Here is a 14,558-nt window from a genome sequence, read left to right on the forward strand (position 1 = left end):
ACTCTGAAATATAATAAATGGATTTGAAGGATTTGTGGAACAGCTTAAGTGTGTTTCACATATAACAGAAAGGAAGGACACTGGATGGATGAACATAGACAAAAGCTTACCTTATTTGGAGTAATGGGTATTAAGTGATATGTGAAAGAGTGAACTGACAAACTCTGCAAGATAATACATTAGCACAGTAAACAGTTTAAGAATGTAGTGTTTTTTGTACATTTCTTTAAGACATTTTTCATCTGATTTATGAGCACAATGTACAGTATTGAACATTTCAAATATTTGTAAATTTTTCCATTTAAAAGCTCGTCTGTGTCCTCAGCAGACTTGGCAAAAGTACACAGATGAACATAGAAGTATAAATACTCATGTTTTAAAATTCTCTGGTAAAATTACTGGCTATACTTTTTTACTTAAGTTAAAATAAAGCAGTTTAAGCTCTGACTTAAGTAAAAAAAGTAGCTATTACTACTACCTATTTTAGTGTCAGGCTGGTAACTGAATCTCACATCATATTAATATTGTAATTGGCTGTCAATCAATTAAAATATTTAATTGCGATTAGCCACATGATTGTCATGAGTTAACTTACAAATAATAGCAAATAAATTACATTTTTATCTGTTCTAAATGTACCTTAAATTAACACTTTTCAGGTTTTTAAAACTGTATTTAACATTGGCATGGGCAAATATGGATGCTTTATACAAATGTATGTTTATTATTAGTGAAACAATACTTAGTGAAACATAGAGCATAAAGACAAAATACTCTTGTAATTGTTTTAAAATAATTATGGTGTTTTAAATTACTTAAACCATCAGGACACCAATCAGAACTTTTTTGCTATTTAAAATGAGATATTTTAAGATATATATATATAAACATTTTGCTAACTAATGAATGTATCCAAACTGAACAACTACCATATAGAACACAAGCAGAGAAAAGATGATGATGATGATGATGATGATGATCAGGTGATCAGGAATGTCTCTGTTCTCAGTCATGTTTACATCGCTGACTCCCTCTGTCTCATACTTCTACTACTTGCTCATTGTTAGCTTTGTAAACTAACCTACGTCTTTGGTGCTTGAGAGCCAGGAAATGATACACCAGTGGTAGATTGAAAAAATGCACAATGACAGGAAATAGGTTGATGAAAAAATATTGGCATTTTACCAAATAGATTCAAACTAAAGTAACAAATCTGTTTGAAAATGTAAGGAGTAGAAAGTATAGATATTTGTGTAAAAAGTTAGAGTAAATGTAAAATGTTGTCCAAAAATAAATAGTGAAATAAATTACTGATACCCGAAAAATCTACTTAAATACAGAAACAAAGTATTTGTACTTATTTATTTCCCACCTCTGGTCCTCAGTGGAGCAGTAAAGTTTTTGAAATATGAACTAGGTTGCTAAAGTTCTTAGGGACATTGTACTTTATAAAAACACTTGGATGGAAAAAGCTACAAAGCAAAGCAAGCTAACAATGAGCAAGGCAGAAGGACACAAGAAGTATGAGACAGAGGGAGTCAGCGATGTAAACATTACTGAGAACAGAGACATTCCTGATCACCTGATCATCATCATCATCATCATCATCATCATCATCTTTTCTCTGCTTGTGTTCTATATGGTAGTTATTCAGTCTGGAAACATTCATTAGTTAGCCAAATGTTTAATTTGTTTTGTATTATTGTATTAATTAGGATTGTCAAAATGAACGTGTTTACTCATAACGCGAAACTAACTTAAATTGCTGTGCTTGTGAAAAATAAAGAAAACAGACAGGGTGCACTGAATCTCAGTGAATACTTGCATATATATATATATATATATATATATATATATATATATATATATATATATATATATATATAAAAATAAATTAATTAAATTTTATATATATATTTATAGATATTTTAAGATTTTATATTTTATATATATATATATATATATATATATATATATATATATATATATATAACATTTATTATGTCTGTGATGCAAGTATTCACTGAGATTCAGTGCACCCTGTCTGTTTTCTTTTTTATATATATATATATATATATATATATATATATATATATATATATATATATATATATATATATCGAAATATCCACTATATCTATAGCAAATACCTTAAATGTCTTCTTTCTGTACAACTGATTTGACAATATGCAAGTGGAAGGTGCTTGAAACCACACTTAAGTTGGCCCATGCACGTCTTCATAGACTAATGATAAAGAAGCAAAGAGAACAGCCAGCTGTCTTAAACATTGCAACTTAAATGCAGCAGGAACAACAGTTACACAAAGACAATTCATAAATGCACTCCAATCATCACTATTCCTATACAACATGCATAACATTTTTTTTGGACAAATTAAATTAATTTGAAACAAAAGACAGTACAGCTTGTCAGGTTTGGAGAAAACTTGGTTGCCTGTATTTGATATCATCAGCCAAAAAAGATTTTCTTTATTAATCCCAGAGGGAAATTCAGAGGAAAATATAACCAAATGATCTCAAAACTGGTTTCTTAAAAAAAAAAAAAAAAAATGCAGTGCTTGCATGTGCGTGATAGGTGCACAAGAGATATACAGCAAATTATCTCATCATTTAATGGCACTTCATTTGTCTTGCCTGGATGCATGACTTCTCCACATAATGATTGGAAGATCTCTCTAAGGGGCAGAAAATCATAACCAACTGCAATTCATGTAAATGCTGAAAATGAACTTGACTGATCTTGCACAGAAGCATAAACACAATATTAGTATGACAAAAGGGCTAATACCTGCAGTAGTCCTTAGTAGCCCAATCCATACATTTGTATTATTATTATTGTTATTTATAGCTTGTTATTTTGTATTTGCAATTGCCAGTTCTTGCAAATAAATTGCAAATATAACAATTACCATACCAAAACTATCTACACTTGCATAGATAAACTACTGCTAAACATCTTCCCCCTGAGAGTGGTCATGGCTGAAATAGATATGTACACTCCTACAACAGACACCAATTGTTCACCTATTTAAGAATTACAAGCCAGCAATGATTAGACAGACAGGCCTGATGTAGCTGTGAGTGAATGCAAAAGAGAAACCCAAGTGAATTATTCACTCTAAAGAACTTTGCTTTATTGAGGATATAGTTTTGATTTTGGATGTGCCTCGCCCAACTGTCGTTTTTTTTTTTAACTATTCATTATTTTCAGACTAAAGATAGAATCAGTTTTTAATGCCAATTATTTATTACATGATTTTCATTTACGCTCTGGTATGTGCCTGGCTTGTTAGGTTTTATTTGGTTTCAATGCTGTGGTGAGATTATTTAGCCAGATGAGCATTGTATCATGAATACATATGTATGTATATATGTTTGGATAGATTGACAGGATTGTTGTATTCATAGGCTAAAATGTTTTGCATTTAATAATTAATCAGACTTTAGAATTTATAATTAATTCATCTTCAATAGTTCACTGTGAAAAGGTGTACCATTAAGCAAGCAAGAAATGTAAGCAATAAGTGGTTTTAAAACTAAAAAATAAAGCTTGAGCAGCAGGAATACGCCAAACAAATATAACCACATTTATTTTGAAAGTATAAAATAATCACACTGTAAAGGCCACTTTGCAAGGGTAGATTAACAACCTCAAATTTTTACACAAACTTTGAATATCCCTTAAACATAAACGTCACTGTCCCACTTGAACAAAGAGTTTGCAAATATATAAGCTATGCATCTTTTGCCAGGAGTTATGACTATTCCTGCCTGATTCATTCTAGTCCATCATTCAGAGGTTGCAGGTATTCCAGGTGGTTCTCATTCACTTCAAAACCAGTGTACAGGCACAGCTTGACATTAAAATAACAGGCACTGGATGCCCTCAAACTTGGAGATGCTCATAAGAACAAAAAAAAATGCAGTTCACATTCTATACATTGGCACCAGTCAGGCCTGTGGAGCTTCTCCTTGCAGAGAAAAAGGCTCATACCCAAGACCCTGGCACTACAGGTAAGTTTGGCTCACCTTGATCTTAGCAGGCTCCCTCTTTCTGATTCTATGTCAGTGAACGTTAGTTCTTATTCGTTCTATTCACAACCATTGACACGGTGTCAGATTGAGGTAGAACCGTTGTACCAAAAACGTATCTATACCTATGAAGTAACAGTCACATTAATCTACTCCAGTGGAGCGGATGAAAAAAGAAGAAGCAAAATTCACATTCATCCCACACATTTATCTACATCTATGATGGGGTTTACTGACACATTGGAATTTCTGAAGTGTTCCCTAAAAACACATTACTCCTGCTTTTTTCCAATCCCTTTCTGAAGTAATGTTTTCCTTTATTCACAGATACCAATGTGCTGCCTCTACACATCAAGCCACTAGTCCTCTGCCTCACCAGGCATATCTGGGAGACAAACTGTAATACACCCGAGAGGATTCAAAGCTGACAAATCCAAATTAGATGAGGACACACTACCACACCAGTGACATGCTGGTGCATGTGTATCTGCAGGCTGTGTCAGACTAGGTGCTAGGCTTGGCCATAGCTTTGCTCAGTGTGTCCCTGAAAGGCTGAAATGGAGCAGGGAGCTTGCGCTGGGGTGCGCTTGAGTGCACTGGCACGACATAATATAAGTGCCTGCTGTTTAGGCTCTGAATACCGAAAGCCCAGTGTCTATGGTCTAGGATAAGGTGTCAGCACTCATATTGCTCGTCCCCCTGGAGGCTTTGTGGTTGATGATGCTCTCTGTGGATTTCAGTAGTCTCTCCAGGCATGGGGCACTGATCTTTCCTGGAGGTGGCTGACTAGGCACCGAGTCCATGTTAAGTTCGGGAGTATCAATGGTGGAGGAAACCGAGTTGTCCTGCGTCACATCCTCATCTCTGTGTGCTGTTAGCAAGTTCCGGACTGTGCGTTGGCCCTGCTCAGCAGTGGGTGAGCAGATGGGAGATGTGTGAAGCCATTTCAGATTGGTGGCAGAATAAGGTGCTTGAAGGAGAAGGTCACTGACCCGCATGGCCTTAGCAACCACCGGAGAAGCACCAGTAGTGCCAGAGTTGAAGAGACCAACAGAAACGGGGGTCAGAATCGAGGACAACTGTGACAAAGATAGAAAGAGACGGGGGTGTGAGGATTTTACTTCTACTTATTTCGAATACTCTGTTTCAAATATATACAGCGTTACCTAAAATATTGCCATGCCTCATGAAAATGCGAAAATACATAATTGTATTTGTGTGTGTTCAAACAGCATTTGCTAGCAGTGCAATTTGTGAACATAATAGGCACAGTTATAATTAAAATTTTGTGTCAGGAGGAAATCTTAGCAAAAAGCCAGCTGTTTCAGACATGTAAAAACTTTTTGCTATGGTCCACATTGTACTTCTATTAAAACTGACATCTGCTTATGTTTAATAAAATCCATTATTTTGTGTGTGCAGGTCTACAGCCATCTGCCTCTTGTTAAATATTCTTAGATTTTTCCATTGTTAATAGATTACAAATATATGTTATATGCAACCTTATGTTAACACACACGTGACAAAGACAAGATAAAGGCAACAATGCTCCTATGGAATGCATTTAAAAAATATTTATTAAGGCTATTCATTAACAATATCAATATCAAGAACAAAGGTGAGTCGTTTTCACGATATTGTTCAATTGAAAATTTGAATTATTGTTTATAATGTTTAAAGAATATTTTTATAAATAATACTGACTGAAAGAGTGGATGAGGGTGTATGCCTATACACTTGCACTAGAAATCTTGTTCTGACTCTAGAGCTGTGCTATAATTGAAGTTAGACAGAGACTCATTAATTTCCAACTGTGTGCAAGGTAGAAAATGTATTAGACATAACTGAAAGTTGCTCTAGGAAATGATGGATGGTAATTAAACAAATTGTTTAAAGAAATTAGGTATAATTACATTTATTTCAAAAGGTTATATCTTAAATGCAGATTTACCTGGAAGCATTTTTAAATCCCTTTTTAAAATGCTAAATCTTTCAACCGCCTAGAATCAAGATATATATAAAATAAAAACATTCAAACATATATTGCACTGTTGATCAGACATTGTGAAATTGATCATAGAGACCTACATGTTGCCCAAGTATTTAAAATCTAATTAGTAATTGTAAATGGATTATTTGTCTCTGTCCAAATTACCTTTTTAAAAAAAGATGATAAATGTCTGCTAGTTTAGAATTATACAAATTCCCAAGGAAATTTTTAATAGAAACTTTCAACCTTACCAGCCTGACCTGTTATTTCCTATATAAAGGAGTAAAGTATATACAGTATAATGGGTATTTTTGGCTGTGTTTTCGGTCTACCTTAGAAAAAAGGTTCATAGCGTTCCTGTCTTGGTGAGGAATGCTTGTAAGCATAATACCTTTGGTTCCAAATGTGTTATGTTACCTACTCTATTAAATCATTAGTCTCACACCTAATGCACACGTTTTAACCAGACACCCTCCTTGTCTAATATTTTAAATCACCATGCATGTTCTGCCAGGAGTTCTGCTTTAAATCATACAGTATAAGAGAAAGCCACAATAGCAAAGCACATTACCTTGGGTTTTTTCAGCAGTGTGGTCTCTTGTGTCAGCTCCACAGCAGTGGTTTGGTGGTTGGGTTTTACATTAGGGAACCAGGTTTTCAACATTTCCTCCATTTTCAGGATGATGTCAATATAGCGTTCACTATGTGACACAAGATGAATTAAATTTAGCAAGGAAAACCAACATGTATCTGGAATTAAAATGTGGCATGATTTCTAACCACAGGCATGGTTACACTATCTACAGAGACACACTATCTGATCTGAGTGAGTGTGACAGTCTGGAGTCCTTTGCTGAACATAACTGGTATCACTGGATGCAAAAACATGTCTTGCCACAAACACAGCTCACACATGTTTATGCGTACACGTGGCACAGAGCACAACGTTTCTCTCGCCTCTAAAAATAGGTGCATAAGCCGACAGCGACACACTGGCAAACACACTGCATACAAAAAAGAACAAAGTGGAACAGTGGAGGAAAAGTGACACGGACTTGAATATCCACCCACATACAGGTTGCTGTTAATTGACTTCTAACAGGATTCAGCAGATGTTTAAGGTAGATTAGTGTAAATCATAGGATGAGATTCTACCTGTCCCAGCCCTATTAAATTCACACGATGCATTATCCAACATGACCCTTGCCAAGAAAGTTAATTTGATTATCATGCCAGCATTGAGGCCTTGCTCTGAGTGCCTGCCAGCTGGCAAAAATTGTTAAGCGCAAGGGAGGGGTTCACAACGGCTTCTCTTTGCCACCCCATGCTGTGTGTGCCCACAGGGAGGTGGCCTCTCTTCCGTTTCGTCTCTCTCTCCAGCAGCTGCTGGGTCAGATGAGGCCATGTTGGCTCAGTGCCCTGATCTTCAGGAAGGGGGGATCTGCACTTTAAATTCACTGGCTATTCGATTCAAGTGACGGAGTCTCAACAATGTATTGGTTCGGCTTCATGCAACGTGGTTTGAAGCTTGCTTTTTTTTTTTTCATTAAAAGTTGCAAAAATCACAGTCATGATAAGTGGATTTGCTTTTGTGTAAATTAAATCAAACCAAATTACCCTGTCTCATAGGAATTTAGAATTTTTCATGTGATCAGAATTGCTGCTTATATAACTGGGACTTAACCCACACTGCACTGGCACAATAGATATTCTAAGAATTACAATGCAATTCAAGAAGAACAGACTTTTTACAGTGCAGCACAATGCAACAAAGAAAAGAGCCAGGCTTTATGCCAAGTACTGTTCTCAGAATTGAGAATGATGTGTCCATTACCCGCTCTGACTCACGCTGGGATGGCAAGTCATAAAGCAACAAAGGATTTTCTACCTCCCAAAAGCCTTACTGTAGAACATTACATTGGTCTCACTACAAGACAGCTAATCGACTAAATGTAAGGTTATTTCCAAATCAGACCGTATAGAAAACGATCCAACAGTGCTGAATGGCTCTCCCTTCAAGCCCATAATGCCTATGTCACAGCATTCCCTTTCTAAGAATCACATTTAGATCCCAGAGCACATGAAGGCCTGCTGGGACACATCTACAACACCAACATGAGCCACCTAGTGCCTCAGCAATACTCGAAATCATCTGGCTTATCTGTACAGCACTAACATATACTGATAATAGATATTTAGAAATCCACAAGAATGTGCAGAGCAAGCAAACAAACCAACAAATAGATAAACAAAAAAAAACTTTAAACCAGTAGTGGGCACAGAATTTCCATTAACACTTTTTTTTTTTTTAAAAAGAAGAAAAAAATAATGGTGCGAGTGTGCTGCTGGTGTTTCTATACCCAAACTGAACAAAAAATAGTAATTTGCCTATTTGGAAACCTGGACAGTTCCTAAGATGCATTTCTATTGTATAGTGTCTCAAGCTTTCTGATAAACTCCTAAAAATAGATCGCCTGCTATTAGTGTCAGTGTAACATATTATTTGTTATATTATAATAGGGAATATTTCAGACATTGTGACACAGATGGGTGAAACCCATAAACAGGTATATGAAGGGATTGTAGGACAAGGAGCTCTTACCCCATACAAGGATTCTGAAGGACCCCCATTATTCTCTGGATCCGATCCATAGCTACACTCTCCTGGAAAGTGCTGAGCCCTGTGAAAGGAAACCACCTCATTTTATTTTTTTTTTGTTTGGTTTTAACACTCAATTTTAGAGTCATGTCTTTGACAGGCTGGGCTGTTCCTGTGCAGCAGATGGGTTCTTGTGAAGTGAGTGGGAAGGCAGACTCTCTGTCTCTGTGGCCAGGAAGTCTGGGGTCATGCGGAGCTCGGGCTTTGACGGAGATCCCAGTACGACTGCTCATGAATGCTCTCCTGGCTCATAGCCTGCCTACATGCCCACCAAACCATGCAGAGCTAAAACCTAGCCAACAAAATGTAACATTCAGCACCTACTGGGCTTCGTACCATGTGGTAGCGTCTGTGTGTCTGACTCGTTTACATTTCACTAGTCCTCCAACCCTTAATATTCACAATAAAAAATTATGAAGGCAATGTAATTTCATAGCTAAGATGCAAAAACACTCCCATTACATGTTTTACTTCTCCTAATAAGCATTACAGAGAAAGAAAAGAAAACATTAAATACATACAGGTGACAAAAGAAGGAAGATAATGGTGACTGTTATGCTGTTGGGAGTGTTCTCTTTCAGCAGATTGCATGAAGGCTCATTGAATGGTTTAACAAGTATGAAAATGACGTAAATGTTTGGCTATGGGCTTAACAGTCATCTGATCTCAATCCAAAAGATACACCTAGGGGAGATTTCGGAGCAACATGCTAAACATGTTTCTAGAGCCACAATCAAAACACTTATCAATAACTTTTGAAAATTATTTGTTTGTGACTTCAGGATTGTTTTAGAAACTTATAGAATATGTGTTAAGTTGGATTGGAGCTTAGGAAGGCTACATACCTCAGGACAACAGTTTTTTGGTTTTTCCTTTAACTTCTGTGAAGCCTAATTTTTATAAATTTCCAGAACATGTAGTTTATTCACATACCACTGACCAGTTACATGACAAGGCCATATACATTTTTTTATAACTACAACGGTTTGCATCAATCAGTGGCCACAAATCTGCTTTAAAAGGGGCTTAAGAGCAGGTGTTTTCTGCAAAACTTATTACCCCTACACACCAGATCCATTAATTATTAATAATCATATACAAATGTAATAGTCTCATAAGCCACTCTTTTAAATACCCCTGGATAGAGAGTTTTTATGAATTATTTCATATTCTCTATACACTGCATTATTTTCAGTGTAATTTTGAATTGTTGTTCAAATGAGGCACATGATTTTACCAGAAATATAAAGTCTCTTTATTTTAGAACATTGGACTGAAAACATTTAATAAAAATAAAACAGAGAGCTGCTACCCAGCACTAAAAGGTTTATAAAAAGCTTATGCAAAAGTTACTGGTTATGTTTGGCAACTAAAATTGCTGTAATTTATTGTAGGAGTATTTATAAACTTAATGTTTTTTTTTCACTTTACAATATACAATAATTGTATTATTGTACAGGGAAGGGAAGTATTTGCATAATGCTATAGAAAACCAGGGTGTAGAAGCTATAGGCAAATATGAAAGTATAGGCTGCAGGTAAGAATTAGGATAAATAAGAGGTGAGGTAATGCACATGAAAATAGATACCCCTGGTAGTGTTGCATGGAGCTTTTGAGGCTGTAGTGGGGAGTAAAGTTGTGTGCAGTAAAACAGCTGCTACAGAACAATGTAAAAATACATTTTTGTGAAAGCTTCTACTCACGTTCTCTGTATCTGCCAGAACGGAGGCCATTCAGGATTGAAGAGAGTGGGTGAATGTAGCACTGCAACTCCACACACTGTAGAACAAGAACAATCATTCAATGTCCTTTTTTCTGACACTATCTGACAGAGAATAACTCTACTGTAGAAAGTGTCCTGAGGAGTTTTTGTTTCTGAATAGAATACATTTTCAGTGTGTAATTTGTATTTAGTTTTTATGCCATGTAAATAAATACATATACATTTTTGTACTTGACATGTTGGATTTTATATACGATTATAGTCAAAATAGCCTCAAAAAGACAGAGCAATCTGGGCTATTAGCATTATAAACCAGTACCAAGGTTTTACGGTATGCACTCTAAATGAAATACATCCTGCTGTCATCCAAAACTGAAACAAATTTTTTTTATAACCAAACAGAAAGGGAAAAGTCTTATTAAAAAAATAGTTCCACTGTGCAAATTTCATTTGCTCCGTTTGTGTGAATCTAGATTATGTGGGTGATAAGAGCCCCTCTCTATAAAACTTGCACTTGCCTAGCACTGAATGTACCTGAAAGAAAACATGCCTCACCTTGCATGCAAACAGCTTGTCCTTCTCTGTTGAGCTCTCTGTGAGATGCTTTTCTTTTTGCTCCGGCATTGGCAAGCTCCACACTCTCTTCTGCGCCTGTCTGCTTTTGCCTTTAGGGCTTACAGTGGTGCAGCTGTGGCCAGATTTGTCTTTCTGCCCTGATGGTGAGGGCTCTCTGTCTCCAGTGCTAAAAGAGCTGGTTGGGCTGGAGGGGGGGCTGCCCATGCAGCTCCTATCCTCGATATAGGAGTCAATGCTTTTCCTGCAGGATTGAGGGTTACAGCTGTTTTGAGGTGCAGGAGTTGTGGACAAAGTGTGCTGTTCCCGGTTACATTCAGTTTCCAGCTCACTGTCGTTGTCTTCGTCATCATCACTGGCCAGCCAGTCAATGGAATAATCCGAATCTGATGCCGACATCCTCGGCCGCTTCATTACTGGCCTGAGAAAAAGACAAGACTGTAAGGCTAACCGAGATGCAATTAATAGAATGAAATACCATGTATGTGGGCATATTCAGGCAGAAAATATACACAGGCAGAGAAAGAAAAGCTTGCCATTTCTTTAAAATTCTCCTACATATTTAACTATAGAAAACAATCCAAGAGAGTAACAGCCTAGCATTTAGAGTAAACAATGGCAGGTTAAGCATGGGTGTAAGGTGCCAACACAGTGTGTTTATCTGACTGATGCATCCCAAACCTACAAATCCACCATGTATCACATTTTATTAAATAAATGAACAACATTCTGCCTGCAGCTGACAGCATTTGGGAGTCTGACTACACATTCTGTACTTCTGGTGGTGTAGTAATCGAACAAGAACAATGATTAATCTACATGTGGAAAAAGGTATATGGCCAGTTTTTGGTGTATAAATAATTACTTACGGATGGATGATCTCAAAGTTGAAGCTTTTAACACGTATACAATTACAAGCTATTCAAGAATGGAGCCTTTTGATTAACCAGGTGGCTAAAAACATGTACCAAGAGCCTCAACTACTCATTCAGGAAGACTGGATCACAGCAGCCATGACAGCCACCATTAGATGGAAACAATAGTCCCCTGATGACAGCCATTTTAATGGAGCTGCAACGCTGACATTTATAACATAGAATATGGGTAGTAGAGTCCCAGAAAAGTATTTTAACAGCATTTGGAACACAATGCTGGTTTTGGAACAGGACAGAAAACCATTCTAGACAGACTCTTATTTCTGCAGTAAGCATTCCCACTTACACATTAGTAAGCATTTTGCTAATGAGAATGTTAAGAGAAAATAAGAAAAAATCTATTTTGGGATTTATTTGGACTTTTAAATGTTTTACCATTCCTGAAAGTAGGAATGAAGAAGTAATTTCATGTCTTTTTCATAGTAATTCACATCAGCCGTTTACTTTGAGATCACTTATCTAAAAGGTAGCAATTAGGTAAAATGAAATTTACCCACTCTCAGAAGACATGCACTTTAATTAAAAAATAGTAAATAAAATAGATACTTTGTGTGAACATATTCAGTTTATTTGTTTGTTATATTTAACTGGAAACATAGCCTAGAAAACATTCACAACATTCTTAATAATTACCTTATCCATAGTATTATAAATGGGTCAGGTTCAACTTATTTCCCTCATTACCTGGGCATGTTTAGCCTACATTTTTTTTTCTTTTTTATAAAACTGAACTGAAAGTAGATCTGATAGCACATGCTCTAGAATAACAAAGTGCACATTATATAATCGAGCTGCAGAGACACAGCAGTAACAGCAGGCCTCTGAAAGGTGATGAAGTACTAATGGTATCATTCCTGGCTTGTGAAATTCGTTAAGCTTTCAAGCATTTCAAAGGTTTTAAAGTGTTTCACAACGCTGAGTCCCGGCAATAAGTGATAGGAAGACCAGCCATGATAGTGTGATTCTTAACAAACAACAGCAACTGGAGCTGATGAGCACAAAAGGTGATTTTGGAACATTACAGAAAACAATTGTAGGTAGACTTTTATTTCAGCTTTTAAGCTTTTTTTTTCTTTAATGAAATTGTCATAATAAAAATAATATTCAAAATGCAAAATGAAGCAAAAACCAATTTCTGGATTTATTTCCAAATTAATTCCTGAGAGTGAGAATGAAGTAGTCTATTTCAGCAGGGAAAAATCTTTACACTGTCTAATGACCTTCAAGACAATAAAAAAAAAGATTTAGATGAATAAACACAGATACATTCAGATGATACCGTATTACATAGTAGCCTGTTCCAGCACTCCACTAGTTTCCCCGACATTTTAGTCATGGGATGAGGAAGGTGACCTCGTGAGATAAACATTTTTAAGGTAATCTAAGGTGACTATTAGGTAAAGAATAAAACAAAATCACAAAGTGCACCAGCATCAATAGGCTATTACCTGTAGGATTAATAGGGTGGGGCACTGGATGACAACACTGAGCCTGAACCCAAAAACCACTCAGACAGAATGTTATTGTAGGCTGAGATTCAATCGCAGATTATACAAAATATACACAGATGTTTTAAATAGACGCTTTGCGATCATTTCTCACAGCTCCAAAATAATGCGTTCATTAAGAGATCTTTCACAAAAAGAGAAGGAAATCCCGCATGTTTTGTTCTACAGACTTATCAGAAAGGGTTGTGTAATACAGTAACACACTTGTGGGGGAGTCTGAATTTCACTGCATAGCTGTAGACAAGTCTACACTCTCTTCTCATCTCTACACATAAAGCATTGTGTAAATGCATGCGGTAAAAAAAAGAAGAAAATTCAAAAGTAACTACAAATGTCGAACCAGTTCCGTTTTATTACTGTGACCGCGCTCGTACCTTTTGGTCAGGATAACAGGGAATGGTGCGCGTTCCTTTGTTTCAGAGGTAAGTCCAGGACACGACGTGCTGCGCGTCGCTGAGCTTCGTGCTTTTCCGTGCTGCGGAGCTGCGACTGAGCGGCCCGTGTTCCTGCTCCCCAGGCAACGTGTCTGCGGGGGCGTGCACAAACACACCGGGCTCTCCCATTCGCGTCTCCGCAGCCTGAACTGACCAATCAGGCTCTGGTAGAGAGGCGGCCGTGGGCGATAGGCGAGCCGAGATAATATATGCAAATGAGATGAAAATACAGAAAGCACGTGGACACGCGGATCGGTTTCAGTCCAGCAACAGCCGGACGGACTGTCAACTCTCCGGCTCTGCTTTTGCTCCCGGTGGCAAACTTATTCACGCCTCATTAGATCAGTGAAGCTGATGCGAATGGCCCCTGAGAGAGAGCAGCAAACCGATCACCATATATATATATATATATATATATATATATTTCACATTTCTTTTTCTTTGCTGCTGTAAAAAAAAAAGATATATCTTCTATTCAAACATTCGACCCCCCAGAACGAAGCTGCCAAATGCCAAATGCCATTCTTGATCGCTAATAAAAACAGTACACCGTGTCCTAAAACATGTTTCACCAGATTCGCATTCCGAAGGATATATTTCTTTCCAAACCACAAATATACCGTCCAATTACAAATAAACCGCAAACATTTACCGGTAGAACCACAGCTAGACTGATTTTTTTT

At 36.8% G+C, this 14,558-nt stretch overlaps 1 protein-coding gene across 1 annotated transcript; it reads right to left on the reverse strand.

Moving 5' to 3' along the window:
- Positions 1–3,585: 3,585 nt before the first annotated feature.
- On the reverse strand, positions 3,586–13,970 carry LOC124392521 (circadian-associated transcriptional repressor). The gene is made up of 6 exons (XM_046859635.1): positions 13,816–13,970; positions 10,981–11,419; positions 10,406–10,481; positions 8,646–8,724; positions 6,615–6,744; positions 3,586–5,132 (listed from the first exon to the last, which is right to left on the reverse strand). The coding sequence occupies exons 2-6, from the start codon at positions 11,410–11,412 to the stop codon at positions 4,716–4,718; spliced, it is 1,134 nt and encodes a 377-aa protein (XP_046715591.1). The 5' UTR covers positions 11,413–11,419; positions 13,816–13,970; the 3' UTR covers positions 3,586–4,715.
- Positions 13,971–14,558: the final 588 nt, after the last annotated feature.

This window comes from Silurus meridionalis, chromosome 10 (assembly GCF_014805685.1).
Source record: "Silurus meridionalis isolate SWU-2019-XX chromosome 10, ASM1480568v1, whole genome shotgun sequence".
NCBI lineage: Eukaryota > Metazoa > Chordata > Actinopteri > Siluriformes > Siluridae > Silurus > Silurus meridionalis.